This window comes from Scyliorhinus torazame, chromosome 4 (assembly GCF_047496885.1).
Source record: "Scyliorhinus torazame isolate Kashiwa2021f chromosome 4, sScyTor2.1, whole genome shotgun sequence".
Classification (NCBI taxonomy): domain Eukaryota; kingdom Metazoa; phylum Chordata; class Chondrichthyes; order Carcharhiniformes; family Scyliorhinidae; genus Scyliorhinus; species Scyliorhinus torazame.
In genome coordinates, this window is record NC_092710.1 from 239,175,839 (window position 1) to 239,202,787 (window position 26,949).

Genomic DNA, 26,949 nt, shown 5'->3' on the forward strand with positions numbered 1-26,949 from the left:
TTGGGTACTCTAAATTTTAAAAAAAATTATATGACTGGGCCAGTTCACTTTTTGATCAATGCTAACCCCCAGGTTATTGATAGTGGGGGGGATTCAGTGAGGGTAATGGCATTGAGTGTCATGGAGAGAGGTTTAGGTTCTCCCTTACAGAAGGTGGTCATTGACTAGCCTAGCACTTGTGTGGTATGAATGTCACTTGTGACTTTTTAGCCCAAGCCTGAACGTTGTCCATACCTTGCCACATGCTTAGTTAATTACTTTTTTTGTTGAGTGGTGTCACTGTTACGTAATGGTGTAGTAAATAAGAAATCTGATTATTCACTTTCACTCTATTCTTTGACAGCCTTAATGCTAAGGGTTGCAAGTGTTATATGAGTCATGTTATTTTTAAAAGAAAAGACAAATGGTAACCTCGAAGAGCCCAACCTATAAAACTGACCCAGATTGAAAATGTTGAACTACTTCTGCATATGGGTGTATTTTTTATGGTTTGAGAGTATGTGAATTCAAAGCTTATCCTATTGGGCTGAATTTTGCAGCATTTTGCAATGTCTGCTCCCCTGGCTAAAAGGTCACCCATGGGGGGGCACGGTAGTACTGTGGTTAGCACAGTTGCTTCACAGCTCCAGGGTCCCAGGTTGATTCCCGGTTTGGGTCACTGTCTTGTGCGGAGTCTGCACGTTCTCCCAGTGTGTGCGTGGGTTTCCTCCGGGTGCTCCGGTTTCCTCCCACAGTCCAAAGATGTGCAGGTTAGGTGGATTGGCCATGCTAAATTGCCCTTAATGTCCAAAAAGGTTGGGTTGGGTTACTGGGTTACCGGGTGGGGTGGAGGTTTGGGCTTTGGTGGGGTGCTCTTTCCAAGGGCAGGTGCAGACTAGATGGTCCGAATGGCCTCCTTCTGCACTGTAAATTCTATGATTCCATGATCTCAGCGGTTGCTTCACAGTAATTTAACGCTACGAGCAGCATTAATTGCTTTAAGGCAAGAATTCTGTCCCTATCTTGGGAGGAAGTTCCACCTCAGTGAGCTGCCAGCCAATCGAGTAGCCAATAGCTCTGTAGTCCCAGCTGTGCCAGCTAGAAGTGGTGGCCATTGCTGCAGCTACAAGCAGTCCCAACATGGAGCCTAGCTAAAGATGGCGAAGGGGCATGGAGGTGCGGTACTGGGTTCCAGAGGCTGGGGGGGGGGGGGGGGGGGGGGAGAGGAGGGGTTAAAGGGGTGAATGACCTTGAGGGGCTTGTATCCGCTGGACCCAGAGGGCCTACAAAGGAGTTTGTCCTCTCTTGTCCAGCACCAGCCTCCACAGCTAAAGCTGTTGGGCTTCTGCATGGCATGAACCTCCCCTTGCCATGGGTAAAATACTGATGGAGACTGGCACTCCGAGGCAGTGGCCAGTTGTTCTTTTATTTAATTGCCCCAGAAGCAGCTACTTTGCTGCTCATGGTCTCAAAAAAAAATTTCTTCGGTTGTCATTTAACGGGACTGCCAAAGGCTGGTTAAAGTTCATTGTTTAGGCCACTCAAAAGTTTCCCAGAAGGAAAAAACAGTCGAACATGGAAATTAGAACACTGGTCCAAACTGTTTCTTCCTTCTGCGTTGGTGCAAATGAACAGAGGGCACTGTTTGTCCACTTGTGTGGCAGGTCTTGGGCTTCAATGGAGAAGCTGAAATGCTTGACCCCTTCCTGATTGTCAACTGTGGGTCAGCTGTGTTTTCAGATGAGAAACATGTCATCCCCTGATAGCCATGGGTTGTCTTTGGCTAACATCCCTCTGGAGGGTAAACAATTTTTATTTATTTACATATTTAAATGTTCTCAGAATGGAAATCAGAGCTGTTAAACCTGAATTCACAATTCCTGCTAACAGTAAAACAAATGGCCACATCTATCATTTGGTAGGGAATTTGTCCTGGATATTTAAAAACAAAACATTGTCCCCATGTGATGGGCAATGACATGGATATGATTCTATCCCGGCCATAGCAAAATTCTGTTTTGGGGAGATTTGGGGCAGGATATTCCCGTGTTCACCAGGATCCCAACATCAGGACCAAATGGGAGTTCTGGGTCACATGAGCCAGCAGCGAGACCGACCCGAAATCTCCCTGGAGGCTGGCTCCTATTGGCCACCTCCACATTCGCCGCTAGGCAGGCTCTTGATGCTGTCAGCCCAATCAGAGGAACTGAGGAGAAAGCCCTCTGGGAGTAACATTAGGCTGGCAGGGGTGGACTTTCCTTCCTGTGGCTCTGACAATCGGGCATATAGCCCCTGCCTCTGATGTACCTCCAGTTTGCCACAGGAGAGGCTGCCTCCATTGAGCTGGCAGCTTACACTTACGGTAGCCGAGTGGGCTGTTCAGCTGCCAGCAGAATCCTGGTGCACTCGAATAATCACCCCAATTGCGATCTTAACTATTTAAATTAATAATAATCATAATAATTGCTTATTGTCACAAGTAGGCTTCAATGAAGTTACTGTGAAAAGCCCCAAGTCACCACATTCCGGCGCCTATTCGGGGAGGCCGGTACGGGAATGGAACCCGCCCTGCAGGCATTGTTCTGCATTGCAAGCCAGCTATTTAGCCCTCATTTGCTCATTTGTTTTATGGAGCGGGCAGCCCATCCATGACCCAGCTATGGGAAACATACTCAGTCTTGAAGCAGCTCCCTACTATTTTCCTAGCCCCCACTACCTCTCTCCACGGAGCTGAGAAAAATGTGCACCTTTTTTCCTTGACCAACAAGTTTCAATCATTTGAGATTCTCTGGAGGTTTGGCATAACATTTATTATGGGGAATCTGGACCAATAGGAATTATAGCTATCCCAGTCTGTGCTCCAGCAGGAAAGTAGGATGAAGAAAGGAAAGTCATGTGCAATGTAGTGTTTTCACTCTAGAGTTGTGGAATAAAAGTTACTTGAAAAGACCACCGAGGTGCACAGTATAAATAGGTTCAAGGAATAACAAATTAGACGTGCTTTAGGAAAATTAAGGTGTAGCAAAAGAAGGTGCAATTAAGATCTGACAAAGAAATGGGCTTGTTAGGCCTCGTGGTTTTTCTCCCACTCCTAATTTGTTTTTTATAATTCACACTAGAATTCGTGTAAGGTACACACTTAGGGGGCCAGACCTTCATCTCACCTTTTGATATCTGTTAAATCATAGTTCAAATGCCAATAGAATGGAAAATATTTTACTGGCCTCTCATTCTCTGGGGCAAAGTGGTGTCACCCGAGATAGATGGCTTTCAATATTACTTAAGCGGAATAGTTCAATCACTCGCCAGTAACAGACTCACCTGCTCCAATCACTCTTTCAATCTTAATGCAGGAAGCATCTAATTCCTTGGCAAATTGATGGACTGCACGGTTAGGGTCCTCGTAGGTTTCTGGATCGATGTACGTTCTTGAACCTGGTAATTTAACTGTAGTAAAGTGAGGGAAGATTGATCGTGATGAATTACTACGTGCATGCATGGGAACATCACTGCACATATCTTTCGATCTGCGCTGATTCAGTCCATTCTGTGGCAAGGAATGACTGAAAAGTGATCCTGTAAACAATGCACTAAAATCAGATTTACTGACTGGCTGCATCAGCAGTAACCTGAGGATTTGTGCCAGTTGGAAATGCTTCATGGCCATATTCTTCGATCTATACTGAGTTTAAAACAAAAAGTCATGATTTCAAAACTGCCATCTAATTCAAATTGTTGGATTTATTTTCTAATAGCCGCAGTACTGCTGTTTTAAGCTGTTTCCCAGTAACATAGGACAAAGTCAAAACTCAGGTTTGACCCAGGGAAAATGGCTGAATGGGAACATTAGGCTTTGCACTAATGATACATCAGCGAAACTAAGGCCACTTCATCTTGGGCACTATAAATGCTTGCACAGATATTCCTGGAAACATGCAGCAGGTCCGTCATCCTTTGGAAAAAACAAGTTAGTATAACCTTTCAAAAGAAGTGAAAACAGGAAACATGACCAGGTTGGCCGTTGCAAATCATCTAGCAGTTTTCCATTTAGTAATAGCAATTGATACATCTCTGTGCATGACCCACAATTTATGGTTGACAGAGGAATTTGCTTATCTTTCTTTTTGGTTTTGATAAGGATCACAAACTAGAACCTGCGTTTCATATTTCCAGCATTCACGTTTTTGTCTAATTTTATTGCTTCTCTCAGTTTCTTGGCAGCATTTCTATGAATCAAGATTTCTTCATGTTCAGGTTAATGGCCAAAGGACTTTCAGCAGTCATATTCATCATTTTCCTCCAGCCTGTTTTAAAAGCATGTCCTGAACGTTCATGCTACTGTTCTAGAGAGAATAAATGAACAGTTGGCAGCTGGAGCTAGTGCACTGTTGCAGTCCGGAAGAGTACGGAGTGATTGAATGCCTCAAATTAACCATCATTTAATTCAAAATTACAAGACCTGAAAATATTAAACAAAATCAGCGTTTATTCAAGATGGAGAATGAAGGATACTACACCAGTAGCTCAGTAAACGTATGCACGAGTGGCTACAGCAGAGACACCAGGAAAGTCCCATGGTCATCCTGCCACAGATTCCATTGAATCCCTACAGTGCAAAAGGAGGTCATTCAGCCCATCATCTGCACTGACTCACAAAAGAAAACTCTATCGAGGCCCACTTCCTGCCCATCCCCATAACGCTGCCCATGTTCAATCCACCTAACCTTCACATCTTTGGACACTAAGGGGCAATTTTAGTATGGCCAAACCATCTAACCTGCACACCGAGGAGATTATAGGAGGAAACTAGAGCACCCTGAGGAAACCCACGCAGACATGGGGTGAACATGCAAACCCTGCACAGATAGCCACCCAAGGCCGGAATCGAACCCGGGTCGCCAATGCGGTCAGGCTGTAGTGCTCACCACTGTGCCATTCTACTGCCCTCCAGTTCAGTTTCAGCCTTGGGTCCAACGATGTGCAGGTTAGATGGATTGGTCATGCTAAAATTGCCCCTTAGTGTCCAAAGTTATACAGGTTATTCTGATATTGTGATAATTGCAGAAATTGGCACTAGGTTTGGGATGTTTCTAGGATTTAATAAAAAACAGACATGAAAAGCCTGGCAAGAAATCCACTGCAACTTTTGTTAACTACTTTAATACCAGAGGCACTGCAGTAGTTAGATGTGATAATTTGTATTATTGCAACAGGATTAACTCAAACTCTTATTGCTCCATATTACGATCCAACTACCCGAGATTTATGACACAGATAAAAATCAATTTTTGTTTTAGGCATTACCTAGTTTTCAGAATTACAGTGGATTAATACCAACTGATTATCCCTGTTCATACTTATAATTGTTTTGTCTATTCAAGTTGTCCCATAATTGAATATGAATGTCTTATCCCAAGCTGTCTGGCAATATGCATGACAAATTGGGTCATAAAGTGAAACGTATTAATATATCTGTTGTCAATTTGCCGAACAGAAAATGTTTGCAAATGCAGTCAGATTTATATGTTGCCCATATGTTTATTTGTCTGTGCTAGTCAGGAGTGCACACCTAGGCTTTGGAGAGATTTTTTCCACATACCTTCATCGCTGCCACCTAACCTCAAAGCTACCCAGCCTTGGACATGACAGCACGTCTTGCTTAATTAATGATTTGCTTTAGGCAGTTAGCATTATGGGCTGCCATGGAGACATTAGGCTGAGGTTAGTGAAGGCAAGATTCAAGTGAAATCCAGCCAAAGTTTCCAAACTGATGACTGATGGACTGTGGGGTCTGAATCTTGGCCGTCAGTACACGAGTAGCTTTCGTGACGTTTTGCTGCTGGTAAGTGATGCATTTTAAAATGAACAAGTAGTGAATAAATTCCAACTGTGATTGACATCATATATACATGTACTTATACAAACACGCAAGCAGATACACACATATACACACACACTGTATATACAGCCTTATATGTGCCTATACTATGGTTTACTCTTAAATGCCCTCAGGGATGGGCAATAAATGCTGGCTCAGCCAGTGAGGCCCACATCCCATGAATGAATAAAACAAAATAAAGACACAAATACTTGTACATACAGACCAATGACTGCCTTTAAACACACACACGCATTCATTTATACACTCTCATGCAAAGTCTGTTTTTAAAAAATAAATTTATAGTGCCCAATTCCTTTTTTTTCTAATTAAGGGGCAGTTTAGCATGGCCAATCCACCTACCCTGCACATCTTTTGGTTGTGTGGGTGAGACCCACGCAGACATGGGGAGAATGTGCAAACTCCATACGGACAGTGACCTGGGGTGGGATCGAACCCGGGTCCTTGGCGCTGTGAGGCAGCAGTGCTAACCACTGTGCCACCTTGCCGGCCTTCACACAAAGTCTGTTGATTAAGCTTTTATGATAATTCATATCTAAGCCAATGCTATAAAATCGTCTTGATATTGGGATTTCTAAGTGTAAAATGATTAAATGAGTTTATTATTAGAACATAAATACGTGCTTTAATTAAAATGTCTACTTTGGAAATAATAAGGTGTAAGCCTGCAAATTACAATAGGAGGTATTAATGTAAGTGGAGATATTGGAGACATTGGGTTGAATTTTCATTGTCGGGGTAGTGGGTAATTCCTGGTGAATATTTTCAATTTACTAAAGTAATTCATTGCTTAAAACTAAGGTAGGGTGTAAAAAAAAAGGTGTATAGAATAGCACTGTAAAATTATAATAGAAGTGTTTGGAAAGAAACAAGGTTCCTAGCCAACGTAAATAATACCCCTAGTTAACATAAGTTATGTTAAGGGAGTAAATAGCTTAATCGAGAGGGATGTCATGGCAGGAGACGTCAGACCCGATATGCTCCTCCTGCAGAATGTGGGAATTGAGGAATTGAATCCCTGATGACCATGTCTGCAGAAGGTATGTTCAAGTGCAGCTTATAGCTAACTGGATTTCGGAACTGGAGCTGCGGGTGGACTCACAGTGGAGCATCCGGGATGCTGAGCATGTCATGGAGAGCATATTTAGCGGTGATCACTTAGCGGTGATCACACCGCAGGTGAGGATTTCACAGGCAGAAATGGAATGGATGACCATCAGGAACAGTAAAAGACTCAGGAAAGTTATCCCCCTCTCGAACAGATGTGCTGCTTTGGATACTATTGGGGGGGGGGGGGGGGAGTGGGGGTAGCCTCTCAGGGGAAACATAAGAACTAGGAGCAGGAGTAGGCCATCTGGCCCCTCGAGCCTGCTCCACCATTCAATGAGATCATGGCTGATCTTTTGTGGACTCAGCTCCACTTTCCGGCCGGAACACCATAACCCTTAATCCCTTTATTCTTCAAAAAACTATCTATCTTTATCTTAAAAACATTTAATGAATGAGCCTCTACTGCTTCACTGGGCAAGGAATTCCATAGATTCACAACCCTTTGGGTGAAGAAGTTCCTCCTAAACTCAGTCCTAAATCTACTTCCCCTTATTTTGAGGCTATGCCCACTAGTTCTGCTTTCACCCGCCAGTGGAAACAACCTGCCCGCATCTATCCTATCTATTCCCTTCATAATCTTATATGTTTCTATAAGATCCCCCCTCATCCTTCTAAATTCCAACGAGTACAGTCCCAGTCTACTCAACCTCTCCTCGTAATCCAACCCCTTCAGCTCTGGGATTAACCTAGTGAATCTCCTCTGCACACCCTCCAGTGCCAGTACGTCCTTTCTCAAGTAAGGAGACCAAAACGGAACACAATACTCCAGGTGTGGCCTCACTAACACCTTATACAATTGCAGCAGAACCTCCCTAGTCTTAAACTCCATCCCTCTAGCAATGAAGGACAAAATTCCATTTGCCTTCTTAATCACCTGTTGCACCTGAAAACCAACTTTTTGCGACTCATGCACTAGCACACCAGGTCTCTCTGCACAGCAGCATGTTTTAATATTTTATCATTTAAATAATAATCCCTTTTGCTGTTATTCCTACCAAAATGGATAACCTCACATTTGTCAACATTGTATTCCATCTGCCAGACCCTAGCCCATTCACTTAGCCTATCCAAATCCCTCTGCAGACTTCCAGTATCCTCTGCACTTTTTGCTTTACCACTTATCTTAGTGTCGTCTGCAAACTTGGACACATTGCCCTTGGTCTCCAACTCCAAATCATCTATGTAAATTGTGAACAGTTGTGGGCCCAACACTGATCCCTGAGGGACACCACTAGCTACTGATTGCCAACCAGAGAAACACCCATTAATCCCCACTCTTTGCTTTCTATTAATTAACCAATCCTCTATCCATGCTACTACTTTCCCCTTAATGCCATGCATCTTTATCTTATGCAACAACCTTTTGTGTGGCACCTTGTCAAAGGCTTTCTGGAAATCCAGATACACCACATCCATTGGCTCCCCGTTATCTACCGCACTGTTAATGTCCTCAAAAAATTCCACTAAATTAGTTAGGCACGACCTGCCCTTTATGAACCCATGCTGCGCCTGTCCAATGGGACAATTTCCATCCAGATGCCTCGCTTTTTTCTTCCTTGATGATAGATTCCAGCATCTTCCCTACTACCGAAGTTAAGCTCACTGGCCTATAATTACCCGCTTTCTGCCTACCTCCTTTTTTAAACAGTGGTGTCACGTCTGCTAATTTCCAATCCGCCGGGACCACCCCAGAGTCTAGTGAATTTTGGTAAATTATCACTAGTGCATTTGCAATTTCCCTAGCCATCTCTTAGCACTCTGGGATGCATTCCATCAGGTCCAGGAGACTTGTCTACCTTTAGCCCCATTAGCTTGCCCATCACTACCTCCTTGGTGATAACAATCCTCTCAAGGTCCTCACCTGTCATAGCCTCATTTCCATCAGTCACTGGCATGTTATTTGTGTCTTCCACTGTGAAGACCGACCCAAGAAACCTGTTCAGTTCCTCAGCCATTTCCTTATCTCCCATTACTAAATCTCCCTTCTCATCCTCTAAAGGACCAATATTTACCTTAGCCACTCTTTTTTGTTTTATGTATTTGTAGAAACTTTTACTATCTGTTTTTATATTCTGAGCAAGTTTACTCTCATAATCTATCTTGCTCTTCTTTATAGCTTTTTTAGTAGCTTTCTGTTGCCCCCTAAAGATTTCCCAGTCCTCTAGTCTCCCACTGATCTTTGCTACTTTGTATGTTTTTTCCTTCAATTTGATACTCTCCCTTATTTCCTTAGATATCCACGGTCGATTTTCCCTCTGTTTACCGTCCTTCCTTTTTGTTGGTATAAACCTTTGCTGAGCACTGTGAAAAGTCACTTGGAAGGTTCTCCACTGTTTCTCAACTGTTTCACTATAAAGTCTTTGCTCCCAGTCTACCTTAGATAGTTCTTCTCTCATCCCATTGTAATCTCCTTTGTTTAAGCACAAAACTCTAGTGCTTGATTTTACCTTCTCACCCTCCATCTGTATTTTAAATTCCACCATATTGTGATCGCTCCTTCGGAGAGGATCCCTAACTATGAGATCCTGAATCAATCCTGTCTCATTACACAGGATCAGATCTAGCACCGCTTGTTCCCTCGTAGGTTCCATTACATACTGTTCTAGGAAACTATCGCGGATACATTCTATAAACTCCTCAAGGCTGCCTTGACCGACCTGGTTAAACCAATCGACATGTAGATTAAAATCCCCCATGATAACTGCTGTACCATTTCTACATGCATCTGTTATTTCTTTGTTTATTGCTGCCCCACCATAATGTTACTATTTGGTCGCCTATAGATTACTCCTATCAGTGACTTTTTAGCCTTACTATTCCTGATTTCCACCCAAATGGATTCAACCTTATCCTCCATAGCACCGATGTCATCCCTTACTGTTGCCCGGATGTCATCCTTAAATAACAGAGCTACACCACCTCCCTTACCATCCACTCTGTCCTTCCGAAAGGTTTGATACCCTCGGATATTTAACTCCCAGTCGTGACCATCCTTTAACCATGTTTCAGTAATGGCCACTAAATCATAGTCATTCACGATGATTTGCTCCATCAACTCATTTACCTTATTCCGAATACTACGAGCATTCAGGTAAAGTACACTTATGTTGGCTTTTTTACCTCTGTTCTGAATCTTAATACCTCGATCAGTAACCTCTCCTAAGTTATATTTCCTCTTAACCTGTCTCCTAATTTTCCTTGTCGTCGAACCCATATATTCCTGTAACAAACTGCCGCGTCGCTTACCATTAATGTTTTCACTTCCCGTTTTATTTCTTTTAGTATTCCTGGTCCTATTCACTGAGCTCCCCTCAGTCACTGTACCTTGTACTGTCGCCCTTTTTGATTTTTGACTATGGCTTCTCTGCCTTACACTTTCCCCCTTACTGCCTTTTATTTCTGTCCCTGTTTTACTACCTTCCAACTTCCTGCATTGGTTCCCATCCCCCTGCCACATTAGTTTAAACTCTCCCCAACAGCTCTAGCAAACCCCCCCCCTAGGATATCGGTTCCAGTCCTGCCCAGGTGCAGACCGTCCGGTTTGTACTGGTCCCACCTCCCCCAGAACCAGTTCCAATGTCCCAGGAATTTGAATCCCTCCCTCTTGCACCATCTCTCGAGCCGCGTATTCATCCTCTCTATCCTGACATTCCTACTCTGACTAGCTCGTGGCACTGGTAGCAATCCTGAGATTACTACCTTTGAGGTCCTACTTTTTAGTTTAACTCCTAGCTCCCTAAATTCAGCTTGTAGGACCTCATCCCTTTTTTTACCTATATCGTTGGTGCCTATTTGCACCACAACAGCTGGCTGTTCACCCTCCGCCCCCAGAATGTCCTGCAGCCGCTCCGAGACACCAGGGAGGCAACATACCATCCTGGAGTCTCGATTGCGTCCACAGAACCGCCTGTCTATTCCCCTTACAATTGAGTCCCCTATCACTATAGCCCTGCCATTCTTCTTTCCGCCCAGCTGCGCAGCAGAGCCAGCCACGGTGCCATGAACCTGGCTGCTGCTGCCTTCCCCTGGTGAGCCATCTCCCTCAACAGTATCCAAAGCGGTATATCTGTTTTACAGGGAGATGACCGCAGAGGACACCTGCACTGCCTTCCTACTCTTGCTCTGTCTTTTGGTCACCCATTTACTATCTCCCTCAGTACCTTTCACCTGCGGTGTGACCAACTCGCTAAACGTGCTATCCACGACGTCCTCAGCATCGCGGACGCTCCAAAGTGAGTCCATCCGCAGCTCCAGAGCCGTCAAGCGGTCTAACAGGAGCTGCAACTGGACACACTTCTTGCACGTGAAGGAGCCAGGGACAGTGGACGTGTCCCTGAGCTCCCACATCGCACACGAGGAGCATGACACGGGTCTGAGATCTCCTGCCATGTCTTAAACCTTTGGTTAGCATCAACAATTTCAATTTCCCCCCAAAAAATTTAAATAAATAAATAAACAATGAAGAAAAAAAAATATATATATACCAATGAAAAGAAAAAGAAACAGAAACACTACTTACCAGTCACAAAATGCACTTCCTCCCCACCCAGCTTTGAATTCCCACCTCGATTCAAATTCCCAAACTCACTCTTTGCTGTCTCACTCCTGGCTGTCTTCTCTGTCTCACTGGGAGAACTCACTGGGAGTGAGTTTACAAGTGGCTCTTTTTAAACTGTCCTGAATTGACTCCCCTCCCCCACCTGCTTTTAGATCAAAGTAGATTAAAGTGACTGACACTTAACTGCCAACCAGTTATGTGAGTGGGTGGGGCAGCCCTTGTTAACCTACACTGCACAATACTAGCTTAATTTAAACTCCTGAAATTTAAAGCGGCAGCAGCTATGTTCACAGCACCGTGGATAGCTCTACGGCTCATATGGGTGGGAGGAAAATGAGTGGCAGGGCTATAGTGATATGGGATTCAATAGTTAGGGGCACAGACAGAAAGATGCTTCTGTGGCTGCAAATGTTAATCAAGGATGGTCTGTTGCCTCCCTGGTTCTAGGTTCGGGATGTTATGGAGCAGCTGCAAGGCATTCTGCGGAGGGAAAGTGAACTGCCAGTGGTTGTGGTACACATCGGTACCACAGGAATAGGATCAGATAGATCAGATTCATATCAGTAAAATGGAGGTAGAACATTAGCTAGTGATGTAGAAGATGTAGTGATAAGCTTGGAATTAAAGGAGAAGCAAAGTTTAAAAAGTGTCCAGCAAGGAAAAATGGTTGGGTTAAATTGTTTGTAGTTCAATGCAAAGAGTGTTACAAAAAAGGTAGATGAGTTAAGGGCACAGGTAGACACATGGCAGCAGGATGTCATTGCTGTAATGGAAACCTGGCTAAAGGAGGGGCAAAACCCCTTTAGCTCAATATCCCTGGTTATAGTGTCTTCGGACCCAATAGAATGAGAAATAAAAAAGGAGGGAGAGTAGCACTAATGGTTAAAGAATCAATTTCAGTTGTGAGAAGGGATGATATACTAAACGGGTCAAGTAACGAGGCTTTATGGATTGAGCTCAGAAATGAAAAAGGGGCATTCACACTACTGGGAGTGTACTACAGACCCCCAAATAAAGAAATTGAGCTGAAAGACCAAATATGTAGACAGGTTTCTGCATGTAAGAACAAGAGGGCAATAATAGTAGGGATATTTAACTATCCCATTATCAATTGGGATTCAAACAATATAAGGGAAATAGGGGGAGAAAAATACATGCAGTGGCCAGGATTTCTTCTTTTAATACCAATTAGTGACAAATCCAATGAAAAGAGATGCAATTCTAAACCCAGTCATGGGGAACAAAGAAGGGCAAGAGGGTGAAGTGACAACTGGCGCCCATTTTGGGGATAGTGATGGAGATTCAGTTGGTTTTGATGCGGCACGGTGGAGCAGTGGTTAGCACTGCTACCTCACAGTGCTGAGGACCCAGGTTCGATCCCGGCCCCGGGTCACTGATCATGTGGAGTTTGCACATTTGCCCTAATCGGGCCCGGCGCTGGTTCGGCGATTCTCCGGGACCTGAAAATCGGCATGACCACGGAGTATGCAGCTGTGGGCCCATTGACAGAGGCCGCCCAGCAAATCTCCGCTCCCGACCGGCCGAGTACCCGATGGTGTGAAACTAACCACCTATTGCCAGTCGGGATGCTGGTGTGATGGCTGCTGGCTCAGTCTGCAGCCGCCCTGGTCGTGGGTGGGGGATCGGACACCGGGGCGGGGGGGCCTTATAGGTGGCGCGTGTTAGATCCACGCGGTTTGATGCTCGGGTGCGTGGTCGATCTGGAGGGGGGTCTCCTTTCTGCGTGTGGCTCCGCGGTCCGAGTCCACCATGGAGCGCAACCACTGGAGACCCCCGCTGTGCACATGGGCGGACTCCAAACCGGAAGTGCGGGGGCCTGTATCCACAGCTAAAGCTGCGAGATTTACCCCGAGTCTCTGCTAGCCCCCTGCAGGGCATTGAATCAGCTGTGCTTGTTTCTTGGAATTTCTGGAGTAAAACTCCACTGTTTTTATGTTGGCGTTGGGACATAATCCTATTTTGGGAGAATCCAGCCTATGGTGCAGATATATTAGTCCAGGAGGAACACTGAGATATTGGATGGATGATCATAAAGAGAGAGTACTCAAAGAGTACTTGAAAGCTGATAAGTCACCAGGTACAGATGGATTGTTTCCGAGGCTCCTGAAGGAGGTCAGGGAGGAGGTGGCAGATGCTCGGAGAATGATTTTGTAGTCCTCACTATATACAGGGAGGTACCGGAGGACTGGAGAAATGCAAACGTGGTCCCATTGTTCAAGAAGGGATCAAAGGAAATGCCAAACAATTATAGGCCAGTTAATCTTACATCAGTGGTGGGCATATTAGTAGACTCAATCCTGAGAGGTAGGCTTGACTGTCACATAGAAAGGGGGAGACTAGTCTGAAATGGTCAGCATGGAATTGTTAAAGGAAGGTCTTGCCTCACAAATTTGATTGAATTCTTTGGGGAAGTGACGAGAAGGGTTGATGAAGGTCGTGCAGTGGATGTTTGTGCATGGATTTTAGCAAGGTGTTTGACAAGGTCCCACATGGCAGATTGATCAAAAAAGTAAAACCCATGGGATACAGGGTAATGTGGCAAACTGGATAAAAAGTTTGCTCAGTAACAGGAAAAAGGTAATGGTCAATGGATGCCCTTGCGAATGTAAAGTTATTTCAAGTGGTATTCCCCAGTGCTCGGCATTGGGATCCTTACTGCAGAAGTCTGCAGCTGAGCCCTGGAAGGACCCGGCTACATTAAAGATGAGGGCCATGGTAACTTTCACCGCAAATGGCAGGGCTTCGGCACCTGTTGTTTGAGTTGTGAAGCTTCCAACATGGCACAAACTTCCCTGAACAATTCCCGAAATAATCTAAGCTCGGCCAATACTGCCTTCCAGACTTTTTGAGGAAGCTATACTTGTTCCGATAGAACCTTCACTTAAGGTCATATCTCAATTTCCTTCTTGAAAATGAAATGAAAATCGCTTATTGTCACAAGTAGGCTTCAAATGAAGTTCTGTGAAAAAACCCGAGTCGCCACATTCCGGCGGCGCCTGTTCGGGGAGGCTGATGCGGGAATTGACTCTTCTTGCTGTTCTGACTGGAGACTCTGCCATCTCATGCCCAGGTACCAGAGTTTTGGCCACATGCTAGAGTCCATTCAGCCATGATTAATAGTGGACAATTAAGCAACTCACTGGAGGAGGAGGCTCCACAAATATCCCATCTTCATTTCCAATAATCTTCAGCCAGAGGTGCCAAATGGATGTCCACCTTGGTCTCCTTCAGAGTTCCCCAGCTTCACAGATGCCAGTATTCAGGCAATGTGATTCACACCACACGATATCAAGGAATTGCTGAAGGCACTGAATACTGCAAAGGCTATGGGCCCTGACAATATTAGTGTCCTGAAGACCTATACTGGAGAACGTAATGCTGCACCCCTAGTCAAGTTTTTCTAGTATAGCTACAACACTGATATCTACCCGGCAATGTGGAAAGTTGTCCAGGCATGCCCTGTACAGAAAAAACAGGACAAATCCAACCCGGCGAATCACCACCCTATCAGTCTACTCTTGATTGTCAGTAAAGTGATGGAAGGGATCAAAGACAGTGCCATCAAGGTACCCATGCTCAGCATAACCTGCTCACTGACATACAGTTTGGGTTCTGCCAGGGCTCAATGACTTCATTACAGCTTGGGTTCAAACATGGACAAAGATTTGAACGCCAGATGTGAGGTGAGAGTGACTGTCCTTGACATCAAAGCAGCATTTGACTGAGTGTAGCATCAAGGAACCCTCGCAAAAACTGGACTCAAAGAACAAAGAAAAGTACAGCACAGGAACAGGCCCTTCGGCCCTCCAAGCCTGTGCCGACCATGCTGCCCGTCTAAACTAAAATCTTCTACACTTCTGTGAACCGCATCCCTCTATTCCCATCCTATTTATGTATTTGTCAAGATGTCCCTTAAATGTCACTATCGTCCCTGCTTCCACCACGTCCTCCGGCAGTGGGTTCCTGGCACCTACTACCCTCTGTGTAAAAATCCTACCTCGTACAACTCCTCTAAATCTTCCCCTCGCACCTTAAACCTATGCCCCCTAGTAATTGACCCCTCTACCCTGGGAAAAAGTCTCTGACTATCCACTCTGTCGATGCCCCTCATAATTTTGTAGACCTCTATCAGGTCGCCCCTCAACCTCCTTCGTTCCAGTGAGAACAAACCAAGTTTATTCAACCTCTCCTCATAGCTAAAATGGGAATGCAGCATTGAAAACTCAATGGGAATCAGGGGGAAAACTCTCCACTAATTGGAAACATAATTTGCATGCTGAAGGTTAATTATCTCAGCTCCAGGATCAATGTAGGGGTTCCTAGGTGTGGTGCCCTGGGCCCAACCAACTTCAGCTGCTTCATCCAAGACGTTCCTTCCATCATAAGGTCAGAAGTGCGCATGTTCACCGATGATTGTGCAATGTTCAGCATCATTCACGAATCCTCAGATACTGAAGCAGCCCTTACCCAAATGCTACAAGATCTGGACAATACCCAGGCTTGGGCTGGCAAGTAGCAAATAAAATTCACACCACAGAAGTGCCAGGCAATGACCATCTCCAACAAGAGAGAATCTAATTATGACCCCACGACACCAATGGCATCACCATTGCTGAATCCCGCATTATCAACATCCTGGCGGTTACCATTGACCAGAAACTGAACTGGACTAGTCAAATAATTACTGTTGCTATCAGAGCAGGTCAAAAGCTGTGGCGAGTAACTCACCTCCTGACTCCCCAAAACCTGCCCACATATATACAAGGCACAAGTCAGGTGCGTAATGGGATACTCTTCACTTACCTGGATGAGTGCAGCTCCGACAACACTCAAGAAGCTTGACACCATCCGGTCAAAGTAGCCTGTTTGATTGGCACTCCTTCCATAAATATTTCCTTCCTCCATCCTTCCAGCCCACAAACACTTCCATATAGATGGACAAGAGCAGCAGACACATGGGAACACCACCACCTGCAATTTCCCCATCAAGCCACTCACCATCCTGGCTTGGAAATATATTGCCATTTCTTCACTGTTGCTGGATCAAAATTTTGGAACTCCCATCCTAACAGCAATGAAGGATAGCATGTTGCTTTTAAACATCTGGTAATATGCTGGAAAATTTTTGGGATGATGAAGAACATTCTTTCTTCTCCTGGATTCATGAAATCAACTCCTGAAAATTTCCTGCGCTCTTTAAGTGGTGGTTAGACCCCTCAATGCCTGATATAACCAGGTGGAACATTAAAGGAGGAATTAGCACTGAGTTGCTTTGGGGACCCTCCATCCAGCCCAGAGCTTCGATTTACATATTTAAGTAACATTTAAGTGGGTGGCACGGTGGATAGCAGGCTACTTCACAGCGTCAGGGATCCTGGTTTGATCCTGGGTGACTGTCAGTGTGGAGTTTGCATATTCTCTCCATGTCTGCGTGGGTTTCCTCCGGGTGCTCTGGTTTCCTCCCATAGTCCAAAGATGTACAGGTTAGGTGGATTAGCCACATTAAATTGCCCCTTAGTGTCCAAAGGTGTGAATGATAGGTGGGATTAAGGAGATAGGGTGGGGGAACGGGCCTAGATAGGGTGCTCTTTCAGAGGGTCAGTGCAGAATCGATGGGCCAAATGGCCTCCGTCTCTACTCTAAAGATTCTATGAATAACATAACAGCTATTTCAAGCAGGCCCTGGATGACTAAAATTCACCTGGACCATCAAGGCATCCAATGCTGTTTCAGCATTGGATGGCTGCAGCAGATTGGCACACAATATTTGGAGGTAACAGCAGCAGAGAAACTGTTGACACCTATTGAAATTCTCCTCCGCAGATTTTATACAATATAAATGAAAGGAACAATTTGTAAATGCTTGGAATCTGAAGTAAAAACAGAAATGTTGAAAATACTCAGCAGGTCCTTCAGCATCTGTTTAAGGAAACAAGCAGGTTAAGGTCTTGGTGTAGACATTTCACCAGTTCCAATGGAGGATCTGTACATGGAATGTCAACTTTTTTTCTTCGAAGTGCTGCTGGATGTCCTGCTTTCTAGCATTTCCTGTCTGTACAGATTTCTGGAACTACATAATTTGAAATGTTTGGCAGTAGTGCTGCCAACATATTGAAAGTAATCAGCTACTCAGCACAAGCTGTTAAAAATTTGTACATAAAATAAAACCATTAATTATGGCATTCTTTATGGCTGCATGTCTACATTTTGCATACCTTTTAAACTGACTGCAGCAATTTCAATTTAATAGTTTCTTCGGCTTGGACTTTGGGGGAATGATGCAGGATAAACAATAAAAACAAAGCAAGAAGCATAGCACATAACTCATGAGGAGTCTTGTTTCTGGATTATGCGACTGCCATTTTTAGCCGTGGCAAAGTTTAAAGTGGAAGAAAGGAAGGACAAAACATAATTCTGCAAGCAAGAGCTGCAGAGAATGAAAAACATTTGGAAAAAAAGTTGGCCCAGATGCTTCTGAGAGTTGAAGGGTTAGTTAGCATACTTACAGTGAAAATAGAGCTCTTCATCCCCTTCCTGCTCAGCTTTGCTGTAGCCACAGTGTCTGAATAAGAAAATGAGACAATTCATTAATGTTAATATATCTTTGATATACATCACCTTTAGCTGCTGAACATAGAGGCCTGAACTTGCTGCAGGACTGATAGATCAAGTTACTGATCTGCATAAGATTCTCGGCTCCAGCATCCAGTGTGCACTAATTATTCAATCGTTCTTGGACATGGCATCTCTGTCCTTAATAATGTTTATTAATGCGCAAGTCTATATTACACCATTGTTTTTGTTCATCTTCATGCATATTTTGTACAGGTGACTAAATATTCCATGCCTGCGTGTACTCTATTGTAAAATATTGATATTTTGTACTGCATATGTAGTATGGATAATCTGGGGTGAAATTCAACTTAGGCGGGAATGCAAATTGTTGGTAACAGACCAACTGTCTATTGTATACTTTGCCCAATTTGTCTCTATATTGAAGTCAATAAAAAAGAAATTCAGGCACATTTGTTTTGCTACCGTCCATTTTATGCTCTGATAAAGATTAACTTCACCTGTGCAATATTGTCAGATATTTTGTGTATTGTTCTGTATTGCAGACTGTTATGTAATACTGTACAATCTGATACTTGTACCATGATCTGAGCCATTGTAGAGTAAGGATATTTTCTGCCTGCATTGTACGTTGTTGTGTAGTGAGAGAGTTCTGTGGTTGTACTGTGCACTATAGTTGGGATATTATTACTATATGGGGTGGTCATGTAAAGACTATGGCAAGATTTAAACTTTCTGATTTATAAAAGTAAGTTTGTGTTGCTTCATTAAATGTTATCGCATAGAATTATACTGTACAATAGGGTGAAGCAGGCAAAGGAACAAACCTGGGACACCTGGGCTCAAGTCACAAAATCACAGAAAAAAATAATCTAAACTTGCCAATAAACAAATCTTGAATTTTGCAAGTTTGTAGGTTAAATATATCACTTTATGAACTAGTAATAACACTGCGCAATATCATTTGCATATGTGGTAAGTGCGAATAGTTCGGCATTAATGTCTAAATCCTCACTCTGTTTATCTTAATGGAGTCAATAATGCAAAGGTTAGAAATGTTAGGAGTTCTTACAGTAATGCATAATTTCCAGCCTAATAAAATGCTACATCTACCCAGTGCGCCCGTAGGGTAAATAGTGGCATATTAGAAAAAGCAGATGGTATTTTTCAAAGGCAGTATTTCTGACATACAACATCCCTACTCTTTGCCTCTGCCTTTCTACCATCCAGTCATTTTTCTGCATTATTAACAGTCTCCCTCCTGCAAAGGTACAGTGCAAGACAATTACCATAAACAAGAAAAGAAAAGTACAATAACAACTTACATTTCTATCGCTCTCCTCACGTAAGGAAAACATCTCAGAATGCTTCACACGGTGGAAGAAAGATGAACATCAAGCAGGAGAAAAAGGGAAACAGTAGTTTAGGGCCAAAAGCATGGTGGAACAGAAAGGTTTTTAGGAGGCAATTTAAAGAAAGCAGAAGAGTGCCAAGACAGGAGGTTGGAGCTGAGGCCAGTGGCAGGTAGTGTTGGTGGGAGCTGAGGAGAGTGGGTTCTACTGCATCAAAATTGAGCTGAGGAAAACTTCAACTCTTCCAGATAATATTTCTAGCCTATTGTGTCAATGCTGGAAGCAAAGAGGTCATAAAAAAAAAGAAAAACTTGCATTTATATAGTGCTTTTCATGACCCCAGGACATCCCAAAGTATTTTAAAGCCAATGAAGTACCTCTGAAGTAGAGCTGAATGCTGTCAGATTACTTGTGGAAATTGAGTCTGCAGTTGATGTCATCAAAGAATAACATTTCAATGGCAATAATAATGAGGAGGAGGCAGTCAAGAATGGAGTCCTGAGGTACACTTATGGTAACTGTACAGATATGAGAGAAGGAACCATTGGAAGAAATGAAACTTCTGTCTTATAACAGACTTGAGTTGTATTCTGAGAGAGAGCCATGCCAAGAAAGTGAATTGCAGGGAAGACACTGGAGGAAATTATTACATATCGTAATCAACAAAAAGCCATGGAATGAATTAAAAATGCATATTGGGTTAGTTGATGGTTTAAATTTTACATTTATAACCAACTGAAGGCTATGACCATCTCTCTTTGCCCCGACTCTCCATTATTCTAGTTAGCTGACTCGACTTTCTCCTATCATAGCATGATCAGAAAAAGCTTAAGGCCTTTAGAGTGGGCTGTCGTCATCTGCCCAGCAATTATAAAATTGCAATCATCCTCCTCCCACAATAGGATGCACTGTAATTGTACACACCACGATCACGTACCCCTCGATCGTGTGCCCCACGTCTGCATGTTCCTTAGTTCCATACCTTCGTCCAATAATGAAGCCAAACACCATGAAGACCAGAATGATGGTCCCTGCCACGGCGACCACAGCAATGATGATGACTGGGTTCTGTTCAGTGGAAGCAGCTGTAGCTAGGAAGTGAACAGGAAAATTTCAAATCAGGGTGGCTGAGATCACAGCATGATAAGTCGCAAAATATTGGGAATAAAATAAATCTCCAGATGAACAAAAGCTCAAAAGAAATTAACAAAACTCAGTGTAATCAATAAAGCTTTTCTTGGACAAGAGAGCAGCTTCTGTACTTTCTAGTTGGCCAATCTGTCGTCTGTTCATGGTGATGTATTTGCCCTTTTGGTGTGCATCTGATTTCTTACAATTTACTGCATCGATGCTTAAACCTGCAATGCTATTGAATTGTTTGATGAAGAAAACAATGACTTCCTGTTTGCAAATAAATTCATAATCTATTAGTCAATCTTTAAAAAAAAAAAATTTAGCGTATCCAGTCCTTTTTTTTCTCTAATTAAGGGACAATTTAGCCTGGCCGATTCACATATCCTGCGCATCTTTGGGTTGTGGGGGTGAGACCCACACACAGATACGGGGAGAATGTGCAAACTCCACGTGGACAGTGACCGGGGCCAGGATCGAACCCGGGTCCTCAGTGCCGTGAGGCAGCAGTGCTAACCACTGCGCCACCATGCTGCCACTGTCTATTGACAAATCTGAAGAATCCTCCACCTCCTGCTTGAATCTTCTCATGTATAAGCATGCATTTCAACTGATCAGTTTAATTACTACTGAAAGGACTAATGGACTTGCAGTTACATCGCGAGAATTTTGCTATTAATGTAATCAAGAAATTTCTTATTTGCAAATTAAAACGAGGATGGCCAAATATATCTTAAGAGGAATGTACAGAGGCAGAAAACTGATACTATCAGTGAATAATGAGGTGTCAAATTGACCCATTTAAATCATAAATAATTTAGCATCCACAGGCAAAGGATGGAACAAAACTCCTTCTATTAAATTACTCACACTTATCTTTAATTAATTACTGTCAATTCAATTTGTTATGTTTCTCATTCCATGGTCAGAACACACATTGCAGACTGCCAGAAGCACAAACTAAGAGTAAATATTGTAATTGAAGATTTAACCAACATAAATTGATGTACAGAGTGCAGTTTACACAAGATCTATGGCTAGGACTATGCCTTCTATCTTTAATGTGTAGAGGGAAAACCCCAGAGTATCAAAGATCAAGTGCTGACTACTTTGGCCAAATGATCAAGAACAGTGAATAAACATTCCCAGAATAAGTAAATGGAAAGGAACTGTAATGATATGTATAGTACAAGTATAGGAAAGGGTTAACAAGAGAGACTACATGTATATCAGAACTGAGTGATCATATAAAAGGCTGCATCTCTCGGCATGCTGGCAGAAGTTGATGGAGATTTCACTGTAGAAGGATTGTGTGAGGTTAAGTTATAGGGTTGTTTATAAATTATGAGATTATTGATTACTGTATAACAGATTCAGTACTATTATTTTATTATCTGTAAAGTGCGCTCACCTAATCAAGTAGTGTAAAATAAATTAGTTTTGATTGGAACTTCTTAGTTTTATCTGTTACTCAGTAAAGTGTGCTAACCTAATCAAGTAGTGTAAAATAAATTAGTTTTGATTGAAACTTCTTAGTTTTATATTCTTTGTCAACACTACATATCTGGCTATCTTGGAAAACAAGACAAGGAATATAACAGGAACATCAAGCAACATAATTCAAGACATTAATCCATCCACTGGAATTCAATTTCCCTTTTAAATATGTATTTTCTGAATGGACTGAAATTGCATGGATGAAATATGAATTGTCTTTGTTAGACACAGAACAATATCACATTAAGGAGAACAAGGAAAATGGACCGAGGTGAAATACCACCATTCTGGGGAGGTGGCTCACATGTGGAAAATACGTGCTGTGCTCATAAACTTGGAGACCTGTACTGCTTTGACAACTATGCAGCAGGCATCTGTTTATTTAGACCTAGATGGACCATCAGTTGAGGCCTGAATATTCATTGGCATGAAGATAGGTCTCTGGTTTAGTCAAAATGGTGTTGATTTTTGTAATCCCACTGGCAAAGCCAACATTTTTGACAGCAGGAAGGAAGGGTGGTGAATGGTTGTCGTTTTCATATCCATGGTTCAGAGAAAGCTGCACATGTAAAATTACAGCTGTCTTCAAACAGATCCAACTTTTGTTGGTGGGATTTCCAAAACACAACTTGTGGGCTTTGCACTTTTCAGAGCAAGGTCTAAACTTACCTGAGTTCTTCGGAGATTAGGGTACCCTTTTGGAAAGATAAAAGGCAGGATTCTCTGTTTTCGGGTGCACCGCACCCCCACCGGCAGCGGGATCCTCCTTCCTGGCAGCCGGCCAATGGGGTTTCCCATTGTGGGCACCCCCACACTGCCGGGAAATCTGCGGAAATGACTGCACGGCCGGTGAAGCACAGGATCTCGCTGACAGAGAATTAAGCCCAAGGTATCTTTTGAAGTTGCTAAAAGTAGCCATAAATGTGCTCCAACAGTGGGTAAACACATTGAAAATATCAAGCTGTTATGGTGTTTAAAACTCCTGGTCTCTAAATGTTTACATTTAAAAAATGTTTGCAGTTTAAAAGAAAAATAGGTGCTTGTTATTTCACGCTCTCTGTTGAACTAACTTTCAGATTGGTGCAGCGTGACTGATTTCACAACCCATCACTATCACAGTGGGGGTTCCGGTCAGTTCACAGTTTCATTGACAGCTTCTTGTAGTTACAAAGTCATTGATATGGGTCTATGAATAGAAATCTTTGTTTTCATGAGGTACTACAGACTTGAAGTAAATGCCTGCTTATACAGTGATTAAGTACTTGAAGGAATTTAAAGGTGGTAACTTTTTATCAACCAGTGTTTTGCTTAAGTAGTAGAGTTATCAATAGATACAGAAATTCCCTGAAGTCTGCCATGGTGAATATTGGGTTAGTTGGCATGGGGCTATAAAGGGCCTTGGGGCCGGTCGAGGGGCATGTCTTGGCATGGATGGTGCATGGGGAGTGTGAGGGGTTGAGAGGGTATGACAGGCAAAACCCACCCCCTGGAATAGAAGGAAAATGAGAACATCCAGAAAATTTCCAAACGAGTCGGGAGACTCTCGCTTCTGACACAGGAGTGAAAATCCCGGCCTGAATTTTTTAATGGCAAATTCACTTACTGCTGAAGTCAATTTAGAAAGCAGGACAATAATTCAATTTCCATAGGGCTTGCAGAAAAATAAATCTTCCTTCACAGTCACACAGTGATAATAAAGCTATATTCACAAAATATACACACTTTTTTTGAATGTGCTTATAATTGTGGCAGTAGTGAGACTACTTGGTCTCTCGGTGATTTTCTCCACTGAAACTAGGTCGAACTGCAGTTCCCAAATAATTCCTGCAGTGGACAAGTTTGGATGTTTCTACGAATCAGTCCAACTGGTGCCAGCTAACCATTTAATTGCGGAAATCTAGCTCGAGGGCCTAAAGCTTCAGTCACAGACATAATAATTACTGACTACCTTTAACTGTTCGCCATCGACACTGAATGCTTAAATTTCCAGTTCCTCGCTTAGTTTGATTGCAAGGCGAAGAATGAGTGTCAGGGAGTAATGAAGTACTGCATGTCTCATAAGCAGAGCAATTACAACAATATTATCTAATTAAGAAAATCTAAGCTGATTGGAAAGCTAATAATATGCCCATGTGTAAGTGCAATGAAATACTAGAAAAAGAGGACATCAATGAAATCTTAAAGTCTTCCTAGAAAGTGTCAATCCCAAATGGGTTGACCCCAACACTACAGGTGAAGGTTGAGCTTGAGGCAAGCTTAGAAAATTACTGAGTTAATCTACTTATGTTGGTGGGAGATGAAGGGTGCCCATAGGAAAAAAGATAGTGCTGTAGGAAATGTTAGCTTCGTTAGGGATCAATTACATTTGTTTTGAAACCTTAATTAAACAATGTTTAACCATTCCTTTTCTTGTTCTCATTGGACAGTTGTGACATTGTTATTAACATCAAATCAATCACCAAAAGAGTCCTGCCATTTCAAAATGGGTACTGAAAAAAAGCATAGAATGAGAAAACCAGCCAAGGAATTTGCATAAAATAATATCATTCAATGGTGTAAGGCACTCAGAGGGATCAATTCTAAGGCACACATAGTTGTTCTACTTTTAAACTGCTCTGAAACCATTCCTGTCAAGAGTAAAATGTAACTCCATTTGTGAAATAAATGCAAGTTAATGAGTACCAAGAGAATATCACATTGGTTCAATTGTTGGTTAGTTGTTTTAAATACTAATGAGAAAACAGCATTGAAATCCCTCATTTATGATGGCATTTTATTAACAATAACTGTTGCGGAAAGGTTAAATACATTATTGTTTGATTGACAGTTATTATTTGTGGTTCTCAGACACATATTGTCATGTGAGAGTAACTTTAAGAAATGGGTGTATATCAGTGATGTCAGAGTGTGGATGGAGCTGGGCTGTCTGGCAGCTTTTTACTTTCATTTTAGGTTGTTTGCTGCAGTGTGTGTTTTAGTTTTGTTTTCAGTGTTGGAGCTGAAGCCAGACAGAGCAGGTATATTGTTGATCTCTCGGCCATGAAAAGACTATCTCTTGATCATTTGGTGAATTCAGAATTATAAATGATCTCAGTAGTGAATGTAAACCTAATGTGCTTCTGTTAGAAGGTGTTTCTTTTGTCTTCTGGATGCTGTTTGGGAGGTTATTAAGGATTACTTAGTGTTGTATTCTTTGGGGGTTGTATTTGAATTGATGGTTGCTAAGATGGTCACTGTATGTTTTAAAAAGGTGAACTTGAGTTCATAGAATAAACATTGTTTTGCTTTAAAAAATACTTTTCCATTTCTGCTGTACCACGTCTGTAGAGTGGGCCGTGTGCTCCCCATACCACAATATATGAAACGTTGTGGGTCAGGTGAACTCCATGATACACTTTGGAGTTCTCCAATCCCTGGTCCAAAACAAACTGGGGGCTGGAGGGGGATAAAAGTCTATCTATTGGATTGGCTTAGTGAATTTAAAGACCGTGAGGGGTGAGCATATTGTGATTGCTTTTCAGGTGTGTATTCTAGTTTAAGTAGGGAGTGTGTTGTGGACAACGGCTCTTTCAGAGGCTCTGAAGTTTTTTGGGGTGGAGACGGTCACAAGCAGTACCTAACGGACAGAGACTAAAAGCAGACTGTTAGATTTGGCAAAAACATTGCAGTTAACATTACCTGGCAAAATGCGAAAAGGTGAGGTAATTATGGCGGTGGCTAAGCATTTAAAGTTGCCTGAGATACAGTTTGACTCATTGGAAATGGCAAAAATTCAGTTACAACTGTAAGAATCTCGGGCAACCCCTGGTCCCCTTGAACTGCGAAACCGGACTTTAAACTCAAACTGTAAAATGGACACCTTTCTTGGCCAAATTTTTCCCAGCAAGCTTGGCTTGCAGGGCTGTCTGTGAGTGTGAAAGGAATGTTTGCAGCAACCCCCCCCCTGCACTTACAACTCATCAGTAGACAGACAGCACTAATTGGATCAGCAAAGAGCCCAATGGGAATGCTAATAGCCCTGAAACTCCCCCAGTCAAGAAACAATGTGTTGGTAAGAACTCCTTACATATGATAATGACCTTGTCTCCATCGGAGCTGAAAAACCCATCAGCATAATCAGGTCATAATGGCAGCAATCTCGAGCGAATGGCAGACTCAAAAATCCCATCTTCTTAACGAGGTGTGGAAGACTGCGATCTCCCAGGACAATGGAGCGGGCAGGAAGCAGTTTACCCTGGAGGGAAACTGCCGGGAGACTGGAGCTGGCTACCTGGACCTATCAGGAGAAGGGGGCGGGACCTGCGGGAACTTTGAAATGCTAACTGACATGCTCACACAAAAGAAGCTGGACTGGAGCGAAAAAACCTGGATTTTGGACTATAAAAAGGGTGGTCAAACGGCCATTCGATCTCTTAGGATCTTCTGCTCGTGCTGAACTCTCTGCTCCTACAACATCAGCCTTGGATTGTAAGTATCCCGCAGCAGCTTGCGAAGCTCCCGGGACTAGCATAGCGGTTGAGGCTTTGGGGAAAGGGGGTGCATGCTCTTATTTTGTCTTTTTAAAAGATTGCTAAAATTGTGTATGTAAGTTTTACGTTGTGCTGCGATAGTATTCCTTCCATAGTAATAGTCATTAAAGTATAAGATGATTGTGTGTTTTCTGTATTTGGTGGTGGTTGATCTTGGCAATTAATAAATATATGTGTTTGGATTTTGGAATTGGAGTCTGTCTCAATTCCTTCAATCCCTCACCAATGAGCTCTAGCCAAGTCACTCTATTAAAATACTCCTTACCATAAATCCGGTGTCGAGAACTGAGGGAAATCCCT

General features: G+C 42.9%; 1 protein-coding gene across 8 annotated transcripts in view; it reads right to left on the reverse strand.

Annotated features, from left to right (window-relative positions):
• epha7 (eph receptor A7) overlaps positions 1-26,949 on the reverse strand; it is a 407,810-nt gene that overhangs the window by 53,314 nt on the left and 327,547 nt on the right. The window contains exons 8-11 of one of the 8 annotated variants that reach the window (XM_072499507.1): positions 20,475-20,583; positions 19,466-19,507; positions 18,074-18,129; positions 3,301-3,414 (exon numbers count right to left, since the gene is read on the reverse strand). In XM_072499507.1, the coding sequence (XP_072355608.1) occupies positions 3,301-3,414; positions 18,074-18,129; positions 19,466-19,507; positions 20,475-20,583 (321 nt within the window). Of the gene's footprint in view, positions 1-3,300; positions 3,427-18,073; positions 18,130-19,465; positions 19,508-20,429; positions 20,584-26,949 lie in introns of all 8 variants that reach the window. The other 7 variants (XM_072499503.1, XM_072499509.1, XM_072499504.1 and 4 more) reach the window with 7 other exon arrangements.